This window comes from Dermacentor silvarum, chromosome 4, assembly GCF_013339745.2.
Source record: "Dermacentor silvarum isolate Dsil-2018 chromosome 4, BIME_Dsil_1.4, whole genome shotgun sequence".
Taxonomy (NCBI): Eukaryota; Metazoa; Arthropoda; class Arachnida; order Ixodida; family Ixodidae; genus Dermacentor; species Dermacentor silvarum.
The window spans coordinates 17,841,082-17,858,230 of NC_051157.2; the positions used below are offsets into that span (position 1 = coordinate 17,841,082).

Below are 17,149 nucleotides of genomic sequence, written 5' to 3' on the forward strand. Positions count from 1 at the left end.
CAATTGTCTCGTTTGTGTGTCTGCACTTCGGCGAGACGACTGGTAATTTTTTCCATGCACGAGCGCTTCTTCTGCTCTTACTTCCACACAGATTCGGGGGCGGAATACGTACAAAGCCGGTCGCGCGCAAGCAAACCGTTTGGAAACAGCGGGGTGTCGGACACTTTTCATAGCGAAAGCGACAACAGCGCTAGCGGCGGCCAATGAAGGACTGATATTTCCAAGGAAAAGAGTATGAAATGCCACAGATGAAGCTCGAAAGGAACATAAAAAGAAGTTTAAGGTTGCTCAACGAGCGATGAAACGGAAAATAAGAAGCGTAACCTTACGAGAAAGCTTTGGATCGAGGTCAGCTCCGATTTAGCTATTCAAGTACATGTAAAACTCTCACATGCTTTTATGAAACAAGCGTTGGAGCGATTTGTATGAAACCCGCGACCTCGTGCTGGGAAGCGCAACACCAAAGCCACCACACACCGCGGCGGCTGTCGGGCTCAGAGAAAGCGGTGGCGTTATATTCGCCGGCGCAGGACGGGTTCGGGTAACGCGAAACTGGATGTTCTCAGGGGCAGGCCTTTGATCCTGCAGGCTGACGATGTCGATTACGCACTCGTCCTCCGGTCAGCTGACAAGTCCGGATACGCTGCACGCTACTCGTGAAGCAGAGCCCGCACAGGAAGCAGTCGCACGCTCTCTCTCCGCGCTGGCGCATGCATGCAGCGTGATTTAGAGGCTACAGCTGCAACGGGAGGCGTTGTCGTCTATACGGCCGGCGTCGCCACTCAGTCGTTCGGGACGATTCTCTCCCGTCTCGCTGTGTAGCGCGGGTTGCCGTCGAGGGCGTGGCAGCTGCATCCTCTCGCGAAGAAACGCAGGAAGTGGACAGATAAAGCGCTCGCACAGAGACCCGCCGAGCTCAGGCGAGGAGGACTAAGTGGCATAAGCGGCCTAAGCGGTTCGGACCGTTTAAGAGCTCTAGATATAGTGTACAACGTCTCGCAGTTAAAAAAAAAAAAAAAAAAAAAAAACTATGGCCTCAGGAGACTTCCGCGATTTAGCCCTCTGAAGCAAGCAGCTAAATTTAGGGGACCAGAAAGGCAAGGCTGGAGGTTGCAGTAACACGAAAATATAGGAATGATGGAGAAGAAAGAAATTGGCAATTCCCATTTGCGGGTTTGGCCTTGAGGAGGCGGACATTGCTAGCTACTAGTGGATCTAGCTTATCAGGGGCATGCCGGCAACTGCTCCGCCCGAGCGTCTCCCTTAAACGCGCGGGGTAAACATGCATGGCGATAAACAGTTCACTGCAGAATACAAAGGTATGCTACCACTCGACCAAGTTCACCCCTTACTGCATGAAACGAAGGGTGACGTTTAGCATTACTCGCCAAAGAGATCGGCTGCGAAGGAATGCTTACAAAGCGTACGAGTTGCTTGCTTTGTCAATAAGCCAATTCGTTTATTTGATGTGCGCATTCGTTCGACACGCAGCCGTGCTTCTAACGCCGTGCAACGTTTTTTGAACGCTAAAGCCGAGTGCCCGGATCTTTTCCCGCATGAGGACTTGTCGTACTTGTTGCAATTAGTGCCTTCTTACGGAAAACCCTTTATACACTGTTATCGTCGAGACCGATAAGACAGCAAGCTGGGTTGCAAAGAGCAATCTTCTCGTTAAGCAGTCAGTTTTTAGATTGCTCGTGGACGCTGCAATGTCGCTGAAACACGCATTCGCCGTGTGCGTCGGCAACAAAATGCACAAAAAGGGAGGGGCTTCCTGGAAGAGCGTCTCTCTGACTTTAGGGTCAGCGCGGTCCTGCTGGGTTCTGAGACGATCGAAGTTTGGGTTAGTTGTAAAAACTTCTAACAAGAGAAAATGAAAAGGAACGGGTAATACTCGTCATAAATAGCGGCTAGTTATCGCCGATAGCATTGGTAACTTGACAGCAAATTGCAATGTTGATGAGAAAAGCGAAAAAAATTAACGCAGTATGTAGAAATATAAAACCGGCTCTCATAACGTGCCCTAACATACTGTTCCGATATGAGACACACACGTAACATGACAAAGGGGGAAAAAAAAGTGATGATACTAATGCAACTTTTAATAAAAAATGCAAGGTGTCTTCTACGTCGGCATTTTCAAATCCCCTCCTTTTTGTAGATTTTCTCTGCCAATTTTTTTTAAATTTCTCTAGCATGCAGGGTACGACACTAGCGGTTCACGTGCAATAAAAAAAAAAAAAAAAAAGAGAGAGATCTCACGTTTCCAGGTTTTCCCGATGGTAGACACCCTGAAATGCTTGAAATCAAGTTAACTGTCTTGATTCAAGCAATGTATTATGCAAGCGACGCATCTTCTTGCGTACGGCAAATATATCGAACTACAATAAATAAAACTAGTCTTAAAAAAGACGTTGTCGCTAAACATGCGCTTATTATTTTACTCTGAAGTGCCAACTGCGTGGCACTTAAGATGTGGTGACGAGCGTGTTATTTTCTAGCTACAGCGAAGCTACAGAAACTAAAGCCAGGACTAGTGAAACTCGTAATCGGCATTATTGGCATACCAAATGCTGTGGCGAAGCAGATCGCATTTTGGCGCCGATGAGTTACGTTTACGTATGCACAGCGCCTCGCGTACGTCGAGCGGATGAGATACGTGCACACTGAGAACGCAGAAACCTGGCGCACATCTCTCGCACGTGCGTGATCTCTACAACACGTTCGCGTAGCATGCCATACGTGCGTTCAAGGCACCGTGAACAGCAGAAGTCAAGCGAGTAGCTCAGGGATGGGTAAAAATAGCGCGAAATAGCGCGCCCTCTATCGTACACCGTGCCATGCATTATACAGCAGTGCCTTGAACTCCTACATTGCTTCCCTTACAGAAGCGTACACTTAAAGGAAGCTTTCTCTGCAGTACATTTATTCGGCAACTTCTGGGTCATCGTCCTGATGGTCAGCCTATATTTTAAGCCCACAGCCGGACATAGGTCTCTCCTAAACTTTTCAATAACTCCGGAGCTGCGTCAGTCGAGCGCAAGCAGCGTCCTGCAAATTTTCCTGTAGCCTTATCGCTAGCTACATTTAATCCTTTACAGCCAGTGACAATGTTGGATATATTAGATTGTCTTGACACGTATTGTGTTACGTCACTTGACGAGTGGTCACCAGCACTCCGCGCTACGTTGCCTCCGCTATCGAAAAGCACCCAAACCACGTTCGATCTTCAAACCCCCATGCTGCTGTCATTCTCTCCAAGCTATGCCGATTATTTTCCTTTCCAATCTTCATTCGGCAATTGTCAATTTCTTGGCAAGTTTCTTAGTCTCAATCTTTCAGCGCCGGAGGTTATTGCTGGCAGAATAGGCATTGCATAATACGTATAAGCTGCCGTTCACATTGGCCTAGCAGATACGCTTCAACCCATTTTCCGCGTACGCGGAACTGAAAGTTAACATTTCGCGTGCGGCACTGTAGTGTGTTGGACTTTGCGTAGTAGTACTAGTAGTATTAGTATTAGTAGTAGTAGTAGTAGTAGTAGTAGTAGTGGTGGTATTATAGTAGTAGTAGTAGTATAGCAGTAGTAGTAGTATTAGTAGTAGTAGTGGTGGTGGTATTATAGTAGTAGTAGTAGTAGTATAGCAGTAGTAGTAGTATTAGTAGTAGTAGTGGTGGTGGTATTATAGTAGTAGTAGTAGTATAGCAGTAGTAGTAGTATTAGTAATAGTAGTAGTAGTAGTAGTAGTAGTAGTAGTAGTAGTAGTAGTAGTAGTTGAAGAAGACGACGAAGAAATAGGAAAAGAAGGAGGAGGAGGCAGGAAAGACTGCGAGGTTCGGTCAGCAGAAAGGAAGTTTACCACTCACCGGACACTCCCGCTGCGGCTGCGACGAAGGCGATGGGCAGTGAGGCCGCAGCGCGACTCAGCTGCACGGTGCGCACCAGGTGCAGGTAGAGCAGGCCGTACGAGCGGAACAGCGCCGAGGCGAAGAAGAAGAGCCAACCGCTGGCCAGCACCGTGGGCCAGCTGCTGGACGGAACAGCCGTGGCGTCGCTCGTGGCGCGACTGTACGGCACCATGGCTGCTCCTGCGAAGGGCGCGGCTTAGTCACCTCGCGGGGGAAGATGTAAACTTCGACGAGAATGCGTACGCCTTATCGCACGCATACAATAAGACATATACAATTATTTAGGTATTCTTCATTTATTTTTCCTATTTCAGCGCAACGATCTCTCTGGGGTATGTACTTGAGGCTCACCGCACCCACCCACCCACTCACCCACTCACCCACTTACCCAACATATTTACACTTGCGCAACTACGCACCAAAAACAGATATTTAGAGTGTTTAAAATAGGAATACACGATCAATTAGCTTTTGGCTTGCATGAGCTCCATGTAGTGTTTACGTGAGTTTCGCGGAAATATTATACACAGACTATAGGTTTATATTTTAGAGGTGCATAATACATCGTATTCGCCCGCTTTGGACGACAAAATTGATGTGGATACCGGCAATGTGAAATCTGTTTTCTCTGCGGAGTTATAATGTAGTAAATTTAATACTTAGCTTTAAGAAAATGCTTCCTTATTGAACTGTTCTTAATTCAAACAAACTTCATAAGCATTAAAAAAGAAAAAAAAAACTGCTCGCAACAGTCGACAGGACTAAAGTTTGTCTTTTAAGGTCAATAAACCTTTTCAAAATAGGTTCACCGGACCCAGAGCAAAGCGGTTCCATTTCTTCAGACACGAACTCACAAGATAAAGCTTTGTCGACAAAAATTAAGATAAGATTAATCAGTTCTTTCATTTGCATGATTAGTGCAGTATTATTAGGTTCTCTTGTTACTATAGGTTGATGCATGTAGAATCCAATTGGGCCTGCACATTGAAAGCAACAGCAAAATGCAAATTTACATTTTGCTGTTGATTTGCTACTCCTGCAATAGCACCATGAAGGGCGGACAGTAAGAATGAATGAATGAATGAACTATAATTTAAGCTCCTCTGATCTGTCCCATCTACTAATGCGAAGAACTACACTAACTGTTAACCACCGTATCCAAATGTCGTCACTTCGAGGCCATCTATAGCTGTGCTTTGCAGATGGGCATTACATTGTTATTGCGCAGCTAAAAGATAAAACTCACGAGCAGTTCTCGTACAGGGCGCTCTATTTTGCGCACTTCAAGAACGACATAACCATTGTTCCAAAGGACGAGCCATAAAACGCAGTAAATGCCTGTGCCGGGACGGTGATACCGAAAGAGGAAGAGCGCTGAGTTGTCGTAGGCCGCCCGAAAACGAGAACAATGGACGAGTGGGCGGTCACGAAACGACAAAGAACAAGAACAGCGGTGACGTGTGCGCACCACACCCGCGTTCATCCACGCGCAGCACAAAGCCATTCATTACGTCGAGACATCAAACGTTCATAACCGTCTACGCGAGCCAGCTCACCACTCCGCTATCAGGAGCCAGGTTATCCCGGCTTTTGCAGAACATGTAAACTCCATCTGTAAAAGCACTCTGTATATGGTCTAGTGCCTTAAGGAATACATGCAAGCCATCGCTGAAACATTTGTATTGCAAATAAGTATACGCAAACTTTAGTGTGCGCTCGACTTGGTAGATATGATTTCTGCGTGTCTACATGTCTAAACTGCGAGCTGACATTGAGTAGTGCGTTTCCATCGTTCTATCGTTCGAAGCCTCGGATTCACGAGTTATTGAACCTTAAACGATAATCTGCTCGTACTAACCAAGCGAGAAAACTAGAGTTTATGGTTTTCTTGCTTGATCAGACGGGGGCGCTACATGAAGACAGCTGCTTCGGAGAATAATTACGTTTCCGACAGGGGGAAAAATGTCCTCAGCACAATTCTGTTTCAGTTGGTTGACGAAGTCCCATGTCGACGAACTGCAGTCATCAATGACGGTTTTTAGAACTCGGCTAAATTATAAGCAGTGAAATGTATGAATACACAAATGGCAAATCAGGGCTTTTGTGGTTGTGGGTTTGTGACAATAACTACCTTTCCTATCAGAAAATATAGTTGAGAAATAGACTTCAGAGACCGTTTTACCAATGCGACTCTCTGAGACAATAGCGGATGCGAAGTATGAAGAGTCAAACGACGTTGCAAGACGCAGACTAGTGGCGGCTGACTAAATCGCTTTCGAGAACAAAGGAGATAAACGTAGCTCGCTTCGACGGTTTTGAAGTGTAAAAGTTCTGCAAATGGGCGCTGTTAGCTAAGCGGAGAGCGAGCGTAAACGTACGCAACTTAGCCTGAATTATATTTTGTCTTGCAAATGATATATAATGGAAGCTGCTTGCCTAAGTCTCGAAGTTCAATCGCCCTCAAGCTGTATTCGCTTTAAAACTTAGTACACTTATCTATCTCTAGCGCGCGATGAGCTGGTTAAACATTGTTTGATAATGTTTGTGGAAACCTCAATAAGCGCCATTAAGAAGGCCCTATCTCTGTTGCGGCTGCTTGCAAGATAAATAGAACTGCACGCATTCATTTCAGAATGTTACGAAACTGCCAAATACTAGCCTTGAGACGGTTTCTTTCTTTTTCCATATCGCAGACGTAAAGCTACGGTCGATGAACGACGTTTGGGGCTCAGATTTCTGCCGTCGGAGGCAGGCATGCTTTCTCGTCTCAAAGCTCAACGAAGCCTCTACGTGCAGGCTATCTACATCACCACGTTTAAGTGGCTTTACGCACTCACATACATATAAACGCAAGACGAACGCTTCTCCTCCCCCCCCCCCCCCCCGCCTTTGCAACAACGCCTCACATAATTCAAAGAGATTGGGGGGGGGGGGGGGGGAGAAAGACATACGACTGCTGTGAAAAACAAAAGGGGTAAAAATAGCCGAAAGACCGTCTCTCTCTTGATATACGGCTGCCTCAAAGAAGTGAACCCCCTCATTTACGGCGTGAGTGAAGCGACGTGTTGAAGGATAATGTTTGAGAGAGGGTCAGACGGGAGAACAGGCTTTGCGAAAACAGTAGAGACGCCGGAACGAGACATTTGCGCATATAGACACCGGGAGCGAAACGTGCTTTCTGCAACAAAAGAGAATGGCAACGAAGCACGTTAGGCTAACGGTACTTTCACAAAATGCGAGGGCGTGCGTGGGTTTTAAGTGTACAGTGTGGCACAAGGAGTCACGTCGGCATTAATCCTTTAACTCTAACGATAAAAATAAAATCCTTCATATATGCATGCCAAATATAGACTGATGATGATGATGATGATGATGATGATGATGATGATGATGATGATGATGCATGTCAATCTAACAAATAATGCATATGAGAGAGTAAAGCGGTATAAGCGAGTTCTCACACCCTTCCGAAATAAATTGAAGGACGCTTATGCTTCGCCTTTAAGAGTGGAACGCGGTAGCATTCAAGGATCCCTGACTGTTTCTCCCGCTTCACGGCAACTGCAGGTTAGGTAACCGTAGGCTAATGCCCGCGCCCTGGATTCTGGGAGGTGGTGGGACTCACTCTGGGCAGGTCGGTGCGTGGCCCCTGTTGTTCGGCGTCACGTGAACTTTCGTGCTGAGAATGAGTACACTACCGGTGCGGTTGTGGGCTTAATGTAAGATTGTCGAGTCTCTCGAAAGAGAGGCAGGCCACGGCTGGCTCCGAGTCGTATTGCGCTTTCGTGATTCGTACGTAACCGTAATGTTTATGGGGAAACGCTGGCGGCGAACGCTATGCACGAAGGCGAGCTTTCTGGTAGAAACGCGGCCTCTTGCGTGGGCCGATCCCGGGTGTAGTCCACAGCCGAAAAAACTAACAACATTTTTTGGTTTCTGTTATTGTTTCGCACTTTTAATATTTCAGTCTGAGTAGATTTAACATAAAAGGTATGCGATGTCGTTTTTTTTTTTTTTTCATGGCATTTGTTTGTGGGCTGTCATTCTCAAAATTCCGAGGAATAACTTTGTCAAGAATGTAAGACAAGGTATGAGCAACTTTAGTGATAGAATGGTGTAGCAATATAACCCGCCTATGCCGCCCATCACATAGCAAGGCGTGGCATATATATACGGCAATTCTCGTTCACGGAACCACGATGCCGGCGCCGACACTAGATTTTTTTGCGACACGGGGCCCTTAACACTATCGCGTAAATACTAGGTGTCTGTTCGCTTGCGCTGTGCAACCGCCGCAGCTGTACGAACTCCCAGCTGACCCACAACGTGGAACTGGTATAACGCGACGCAAGAAACAAAAATTACGGATTACTGCCTTACAAAAAAAAAAAAAAAAAAAAAAACGCGCACATAAAGTTGTTTTCCATTCTTAGCTTTTATTTTATGATCACTGGGCATTATGTTTGAAAGAAAATTTTGGGCTCTCGCACATGTTGCGTTGCATCTACATTTGATACCTACCACGCTGTCGCACGCCGGCCTTCGCCGCACGAAATCCGTTGTAAAATCTTCGATGTAAAATCCTCTTCGATGTAAAAGCTTCGATTTAAAAGCTTCGATGTAAAAGCTTCGATGTAAAATCAGTGCGCGCAAATAACATCCTCAATGAGTTTTGTTTTCTGTGTCTCAAACATCAAATCCAGTTTGAAAACATTAGACGGAAGAATAGGCGACATACAGAGAGCGAGCAAATTTTAGTGATGTGCCAATTAACGAGTTAGCAGAAGCCAAAGTTGTGTAAGCTGTTCACCGGGCTCGACGATGGGCACAAATGCGCTTCACCGGGAACATGACAGACGCACACGTACCACGCTAAAGATTTCTCAAGCTTTCTGTACTTGGAGTGCATGGCGGGCATGCTTTCCAAAATATGGCCGATGCAAGAAGTATTACGCCAATAAAATTGAAATTCGGACGAGTTGGCAAAAATGCGTAACGTAATAACACAAAGACGAAGGCCACAAGACAAGCGCCGACTCGCACCTAAGTTTTGTTCACACAAAATAAGGTAATGCATATACGCGCACAAAATCAAATCAGCATGCATAAACATAAGCACGTGTATCCATCAGTAGCCTTTCTACAGCGAGCTATCAAGGTTCGCCCATTCCTTCTGCAATTTGGTGTCATCGAAGGCCGGCTATAATGCCGCCAGCGCCTTTGCATTCGAAGTGTTACTACGCTCTGGGCGACGGGCACAGAAGTTGGCTGACATAACCAGCCTTACATGCAAACCACGTTGGAACCCGGGTTTATTCTTTCGTAGCCGACGGTCATTTCAGTTGTTAGAACAGAGCCGCTCTTCGAGACAGGGACCGCTGGGGATGGCGCACTTCTACTGCGGTGCCCATGATATATAGACACTTTACGGACAAGCGCATGTAACGAGAGGCCAAGCCGGACACGTCTGGCAGTGCTTCCTAACACCAGCTGGGAGTGTGGACCAAGAAAATGCGCTGCGGAATTCGCTGCTTGGTTTTCTTCTCAGAGAAACGCCACCCGCATGGCGTATCATGAGCGAGGGTGAGCACATCCTTTTGGCGGCTTTACGGCAGCATGACCTGACGACAGGGCCTGTTATCCAGCATGTCTCTATGTAACAATAAACCTTCTATCACCATGCCGTGCGTGCCTGCTCTAGCTTGGTCCCATGTATTTGCCAAAGAGGGGTCCTCTCTGTGTTTCCTCGCAAAAGTTGGGTCAGCCGTACCTTGCTCCGGAGAATGCAGTGAAGAGTCCTTCCCCTGCACTCTTACCACCGTAGCTTCCTCGGCGCTCTCGCTCGACTCAAACTCCAACCCTGGAGCTTCGTCGGGGTCATCCTTGCGCTGTATTGTCCCAGTTGCTACCTGTACTAACCTCGCCGCGTGTTCGGCGGCCTTCTTTCTCTCTTGCTCGAGCTCTTTAAGAACGTCGGGGGTTAGCAAGGCATCAACGTCCTGCACTAACTCATCGGTATCGGTAACCGCACACAATGTCACAGTTGTGGATTTGCTCCACCATCCTTTGCGGGTAAACTCAAAGGCACATAGGTGAGGTCTGCTAGTACCGTGTGCCCAAATGCTCCGCGCAAGCGCACCTTACCACTACCATCTCCTTTTACTTCATATGGTAGCATGCTTCTTTTCAGTGTACAGGGTGATCATTTTTAAGTTTTAGGCAATTTTTTAAAATAGCACGTTGCAGATAACATAATTCTAGTCCTTGAGCTGGATTATTCAGAGAGACAGACACTACTTGCACGAGAAATCAAAACTCGTATTCCACTAATAACCAAAAATCCACTTATTATCTTCTGAATTAATTATTTTAAGGCACATATTGAAATTTACGAATTGTAGCCGCGGTGAGTTTGCAAGGCGTATCCACTTGAACTGAATTTCCAGAATGACGGCAGTTTGGAGATATGCGCCATCAAACTTGCCGTAAAAATGCGCTGCTGTTCCACTCACCTTTTTACGAAGACGCTCTTTTATGCATTGGAGCACGAAAGTAACTGGAACGCCCATGTATTTCATTCCACACTTTCGGAAATAATATCTTGAAACTGGTGTCACCCTGCAAATTCATTTAAAGTGGATACGTCTTGCAAGCTCACTGGCTACAATTCGTAAATTGCAATATGCCCTACAAAGGCATTCATTAAGAAGTTAATTAGTGAATTTTTGTCAATTAACTGAATGTGTGTTTCAATTTATCGTGCTAGTAATGTCCGCCTTTTCGAAAAATCCAGCTCAAGGACAAGAATTATGCTATCTGCCACAGACGATTGTTAAACATTCCTTAAAACTTAAAAATGATCACCCTGTACGCAGTTATGTCGGCTCACGAGTCACGACATGCCTTGAATGTTTGCTTGCCACATGCAACATCCAGCCAAGTTATTCTAGACATTGATGCTGAGTACCTTTTTGTAACTGCTTCCCCATTCAACTCGCACCCGGCCCTTCTCGCCAACTTTGTCTCCTGCTGTATCTTACCGCCTTGGAAGCTGTTCGCTGACAATTTGCGGAGAACGACCCTGTCTACTGACGACAATCAGCGTTGCATGGCTTCAACCGGCATCACCACCAGTCAGCTCGCCAAGTGTTCACGACGAATATGGAGTTCAGGTACGACCACAATGCGCCATCCCCAGCGATCCCTGTCTCGAAGAACAGAGCTGTTCTAAGAAAACAAACGACCGTAGGCTGCAAAAGAATAAACAACTTGCGCGATGTGCTTTACCAGGGGGAATATGATCGACAAACATATCACGCCAGAACTTTCTGAAGCCTACTGGATCTCCGAGTGTATGGCAGGAATGCCCTCCAAGGTATGGTCGATGCAGAAAGTGTTACTAATAATATCGTGGTCTCGTAAGAAATTCAATCCACGTAAAGTTAGGGTGGAGGCGCAGCTATATTTATTTAGGCATTCGTGGTTTATGCACATCTTACTGGGCTGAGCAGTACAGTCGATACTATATTTAAACGGTTGACAAACGCGAAATAAATTTCTTAGCGCCGTTACTGTGGATTTCGGAACATGGAGCTATCGGAAGATTGAAGGCCCTGTGTTGTGAATGCATTTTTTTTTCATTAATTTTGCCATTCTTTGCTGGATCGCGTGAAGCCGCGCTCCCGCTACAGTCCGGATCAGTTGGCTGGATGGGTGACATGAAATGTATCCGTTATTTGAACCCACGGAATCGGGGTGTGAGCCCATCGCGAATCCCGGCCGCCACCGCGGCCTCCCCGACGTCTGAACTCGCGTTCTATCAGCTACTGACGCTGTTCGAGCGGATACCCAATCGAAGGAAAAGAATCCTGACAAAATACGGCCACTGAACTACCTCGCGCGACGGCCTGTGTCCCACACGTTGGAAAGACGCGATGCGCACCCTGTTTTCGTGCTTGCTTCTACTTTTACGCGCAGCCGGGACGCAGTAACGGTGCTCGACACAAACGGAACAATGGCCCCACACAGCGGCTCCTCTAGAGGTTCGCGGATGTCCCAAACGCGGAACCCTGGCAGCCCATCATCGACAATGGGCCGTCCGCGGCCACCGGCCTCCGTCCGGTCACGGTCGTAGGGGAGACAGGTTGCTTCTTTCTTTCTTTCTTTCTTTCTTTCTTTCTTTCTTTCTTTCTTTCTTTCTTTCTTTCTTTCTTTCTTTCTTTCTTTCTTTCTTTCTTTCTTTCTTTCTTTCTTCATCTCTCTTTCAGTTCCTCATCCTTCACGCACGCGCTGCACCAGGAAGTCGCAGCTGCCTCTCCAATCGCTGCGTGCAACGCGCGCCCCAGTTCGAAGAGATGAAAAAAAGAACCATGGACCGGCGTCTCTGCTGTATACAACTGCTCCAACTGGCTGCGTGCAGTGTACGCGGCGTGAGGGAAGGGGAGTGTCTTGTGCGGATCCTGCAAAACTACCTTGCTTTTCACTGCTGTTTTACTTCGCACAAGCACACGCACACGTTCGCACACACGGTGCCGGTTCCTAAGCGACGATTTATATTTGCAATTGCGCAAGCGCGGCGTTGCCGAGTACGAACATCTGCTCTGCATGCTAATGAGCCACGGCGAGCGGCTGCCCTCTCCAACATTCCCTCTCACGCTGGTTATACTCTGGCATCGCAGAAAAAAAAAAAAAAAAAAGTAGCGGCTAGTCTTGCATACGCTGTGTAGAACCAACGTTGAATTGTGAACGAGAGTTCGTTTAAACTGGTACGACCACCAGGTTGTTCTGTAGTTGAAAAATGACGAATTACACCTCTCAGCGGCGACGACGATAAGTGCGGTAGATATTTATTTGCCAAAGAACAAACCACTACATTAACTTCGATACACCGCTGAGCTGAAAGCTCGCGGCTATGTTATTTATGCAACCTGTTCTTTTACACCCACCTTCTGAGCAGCCACGGGAAAGATTTTTTAATGAGTGCCGAGCTCTAACCCCCACGCATTGAGGAGCTTAGGAGTGAAAAGTCACATTGCGTGCTAGGCGGTCAGTCAGCATCTTCTTATTAGGGGCTGAAGTCGGACAACCGCCACAACGCGATGGCGGCACGCTTGGGGCAGATGCGGCCAACGTTGCGCACGCCTCCGCCTCCGCCTGTTTTCTCTTCCGCTCCGTTACGACGCGCATCCCACAACAACGCAGCCTTACTTGGAAAAATAACGCAGGAATCCTCGGACAGTGCGAGAGGAAGCCGAAAGTTAATTGAATCTCCCAAATGAGACAAGAAAGATTGTTCTGATCACAATAATAGCAATGCTGTGAGCTTGCAAATCTTAAGCGTGACTCAGCGCGGCAGCACGAAGTTGACCTCGAGTACGCCGTTACACGCGCGCCGGTTCCTGCTTGGGTCGGTCGCGCTTGTGTGCGCTGCCCAGAAGCGTTCGACTCCCTGCCGATCTTCGCGGTACGGAAATACTCACAGGACACTGTTCGTCGCGGTTTCAGGGCATGTTCACCAGGCAGCGACCACGGCAACGGCGGGGGAGTCCGGCGCAGCTGCGTTGGCTGCACGCCGTTGCCGCCGCCGCTCCGACCGTAGCACACTTGCCATGCGACGCCGCCCAGGCTGCTGCGGCACTCGGCGTAACAAACTCGACGGCGGCTCAGTGGCTGCAAGTGGCTGTTGCTGCTAGGCGCAGGTCGCAAGGTTGACCGTCGAAGAAGGCTGTTCTCTTCAACACCACTGGTGTTTCAACCGGAGAAGAACTTTCCAAAGGACGCACTCAATATTCGCGGCGAATGTATCCGGGGCCTGTCGGTGGTCGCCGCGCTGCACGCGGGAACCCAACACCTGTTTAGATTCTCTCTCCGCTGCTTGCCTAGCCTCCTCTCGGCCGGCCTCGGTCGCGTTCGCCGCTCTCGTTCTCTCTCCCACGCTAGGCAAACTTCCGCCGGCGTGGCTGGTCGGCTGCATTCGCCGGCTGGAGCGAGGCCGTGACTTGACTGATAGAGGCACGAGAGTTGTTGTGCGTGGCCTCCTTGCGGAGGCGGCTCTGGAGGCGGCCATGTTTTTACCCCTCTACAACTCCAACGTTTTCTCTTCGCACGAAAGTCATGGACAGATCACGGCACCCACTTGGTATAAGTGGTGCTGGGAGTCCGAGTAATGGGAAGGGCTTTTTCGTAGTGGGGTTTCAGCTTCCTTCATTCTATTCTATATTTGGTGAGCCTTCTTCACATCTTAAATAGCGAAATAAATGACAAATAAAGTAAGAACCGAAAACGATGAAGAAAAAGAAAGAAAAATCACACACGTCGCCCAGTGAACCGGCAAACCACTTTTGGATTCTTCGCTAGCTGAACTGCTATGGAAAAAGAAGTCGTCACCGCTGCCAATTTCGCTATGCAATTATCCTTTTCCAAGGTTTATATATATATATATATATATATATATATATATATATATATATATATATATATATATATATATATATATATAGGTGGTTTCTTGAAAGGTGAACACGCTGGACCCGACGTGAACAGAAGCAGGAAAGAGACGACGAACTTTTTGAAATAAGACATATTTACTGAACGTTTTCGGCTGATGGACCAGCCTTCGTCAGAGTACAGTAACACCGTGGTGATTGTGGTGTCACTACTCTGATGAAGGCTGGTCCACCAGCCGAAAACGTAAATATGTCTTATTTCCAAAAGTTCGTCGTCTCTTGCCTACATCTATCTATCTATATATATATACTTTAGTATATTGCTGTGATGACCTTCGTTGCTCCGCATGATGAAGCGGGGTTACAAAGTTACTATATAGCCACTGAATCAACAAAATGCGACCCCCCCCCCCCCTCTTCTCCCCGTTACGTTCCCTTCACCACAAAGAAAATAATAATAAAAAATAAAAAGGAAAATAATAAATAAATAAATAAATAAATAAATAAATAAATAAATAAATAAATAAATAAGGAAAGAAAGAAAGGAAGAGCGTATAAATAAAAGAATTATCACGACAGTATAGGCATCATTTTGTAGGTTCGTCTATCTGAGAACGCAACAAAAATCGCCACACTTGCGAACGAATTCCCGGAGGTCATGACCCACTCCTTTTTAATACATAATGAAGTCTTAGCAACGCTCAATGGTGCCGGCAAGTCTTCACTCTATGTCTGGTGCACGGTGAAACATAATCGAAAGCAGTAATGATAAGAGTGACGAGTGAAGAGGATTTTCTGGCTTTTAAAGAAGAAGCGCCGTCAGGAAAGTCACAATACGAGCAAATCGTTCGGAAAAAGAAAACATTTGTTGTTTTCAAACGCAGACAATGCTCTATTCTTTATAATCTAATCAGTGACCGGTGCGATGAACTCGGGACAGGGATACACCCACTTGATTTTTCTTGCCTGCTTTTATTTCCTTTTGTTTTCCAGTGAGAAAGACGAAACGAAGGCGTAAATGCGATGGTTCGACTGCTTTGTGTGCAGTCAATCTGGACAGCCAGTCAGCCAAAGTTATTGACCGTTCGCTCATTTGTTCATTAGCAACTCCTACGACTTAATTGTCTCATTCGCGGTATGATAAATAGTGCAATCGAAACTGCAGTTGTGGTGGCCAAAATTTCGGGCTGTTTGCTAAGGCGATGTTCACAACAAACGGTGGTTGTATAACGTATTCATGAAGCAAATACGTCGTGCGTTTTGGACAAGAGGAGCTGAAGTCGTAGTGGCGCTTTCCTGTAGAACAGGCCGCTAAGCATATGAGTCTGCTCACGAGGCTGCGCGCGACCTCACCGACCGCGCTTCCTCTGTAAGGAGAGCCGACACCCCTCCCCCCTACGGCCACAGGGATGCTCCCGCTACTCACAACGAGGTAACAAAATTCTTCTACATGTCCAGAAGGGTCTTTCCAACCCCTCACCCCAAATTGAATAGGGCGCAAGCTGTTACGCTTAGACTTTTACAGACCGGCACATATCCGTGTCTGGCCGTTCTGCACGAAGTTTACCCTGACGTATATCGCGACGACGCCTGCCCGTCCTGCGGGCAGACCTCCACTCTAGCCCACATGCTCTGGGAGCGCGGGTCGAGATACCCCAAGTTCAGCAAGGATGAGTGGGACTCGCTTCTGCGTAGCCCCGCTCTAGACAAGCAAATCCTGGCTGTCCGGCGTGCCCGCGACCGGGCCGGTGGGCTAGACCTGCCGGTCTCGACGTCGGACTAGCCGGGTGCGCGACGAGTTCGCGTCCTCGTCGGACCCCTAATAAATGTTATTTCACTCACTCACTCATTGTGCATGTGAACTTACACACTCGAACGAGTGACAACTAGTGGCTGCCAGGTAAAGTTGGAAATGCGCAATGAAGAAGAAGAAAAAAGAATGCATAGATATACTTATCAAAATTAATATTTATTGATTCTTTCTCGCCGTATTATGCTGTCTAGAATACTTAGTTTCATATAATTTATAATTTAAATATATTGATGAAAGGACACTATTTTTTTGCGCGAATTAATAACATCGAAAAAAGAATCCAGCAACTCACAGGTAATGTAGTCTTCCTCAAAAAGTTGAAGTCGAAATGGGTGCCGGAGGAGATGCACATAATAAAACACAAAACGGTGTTGTGTAGTCACTGCTCATCAACCAAATGTTTTTGTACAAAAAAACTGCCTGTGTGCGTTCACTGCTTTTCATTGCCATGGACCCAACACCTTATGAGGTGAGAAAAGTGGATCAAGCATACACCGAGAAAACATTTCGAAGCGCCGTCTGTATTGTTGTATGTTTGGGACACTCGAGTGGTAAACTGTATACTTACTGCTCGTCATTGCCAACATCAACATAGTGGAGAGGAAACGCCCTAGATTGTAAATTAAAAATGCGGGACGTAAGCAGTTGAGATGCACACGATGCGGGGACGTGTCAATGCATTGCAGAAGCTGATCTTGCAGTAGCGGTTAACAACGCATTATATATATATATATATATATATATATATATATATATATATATATATATATTTAAATCTGCAGTTTTACGCGCAACACTTAGGGTTTCATTAGCTGGTGTTCTTTAACGTGCACTCAATGCATGGTACACGACTGTTTTTGCATTTCGGCTTCATCTCAATGCTCCCGCCGCGGCCGGGATCAAGCCCACGACCTCGTGCTCAGCTGCGCAGCGCCACTGCCGCTCAGCTACTGCGGCGAGTTAAGTACATATAACGCTGATT

At 46.9% G+C, this 17,149-nt stretch overlaps 1 protein-coding gene across 1 annotated transcript in view; it reads right to left on the minus strand.

Moving 5' to 3' along the window:
• The window catches only part of LOC119449550 (uncharacterized), a 39,482-nt gene extending 25,679 nt beyond the window's left edge, over window positions 1-13,803 (minus strand). Inside the window, exons 1-2 of the mRNA XM_037712742.2 lie at window positions 13,389-13,803; window positions 3,868-4,089 (exon numbers count right to left, since the gene is read on the minus strand). Coding sequence (XP_037568670.1) covers window positions 3,868-4,081 — 214 coding nt within the window. The 5' untranslated portion in view covers window positions 4,082-4,089; window positions 13,389-13,803. The remainder of the gene's footprint in view (window positions 1-3,867; window positions 4,090-13,388) is intronic.
• Between the last annotated feature and the right edge of the window lie 3,346 nt (window positions 13,804-17,149).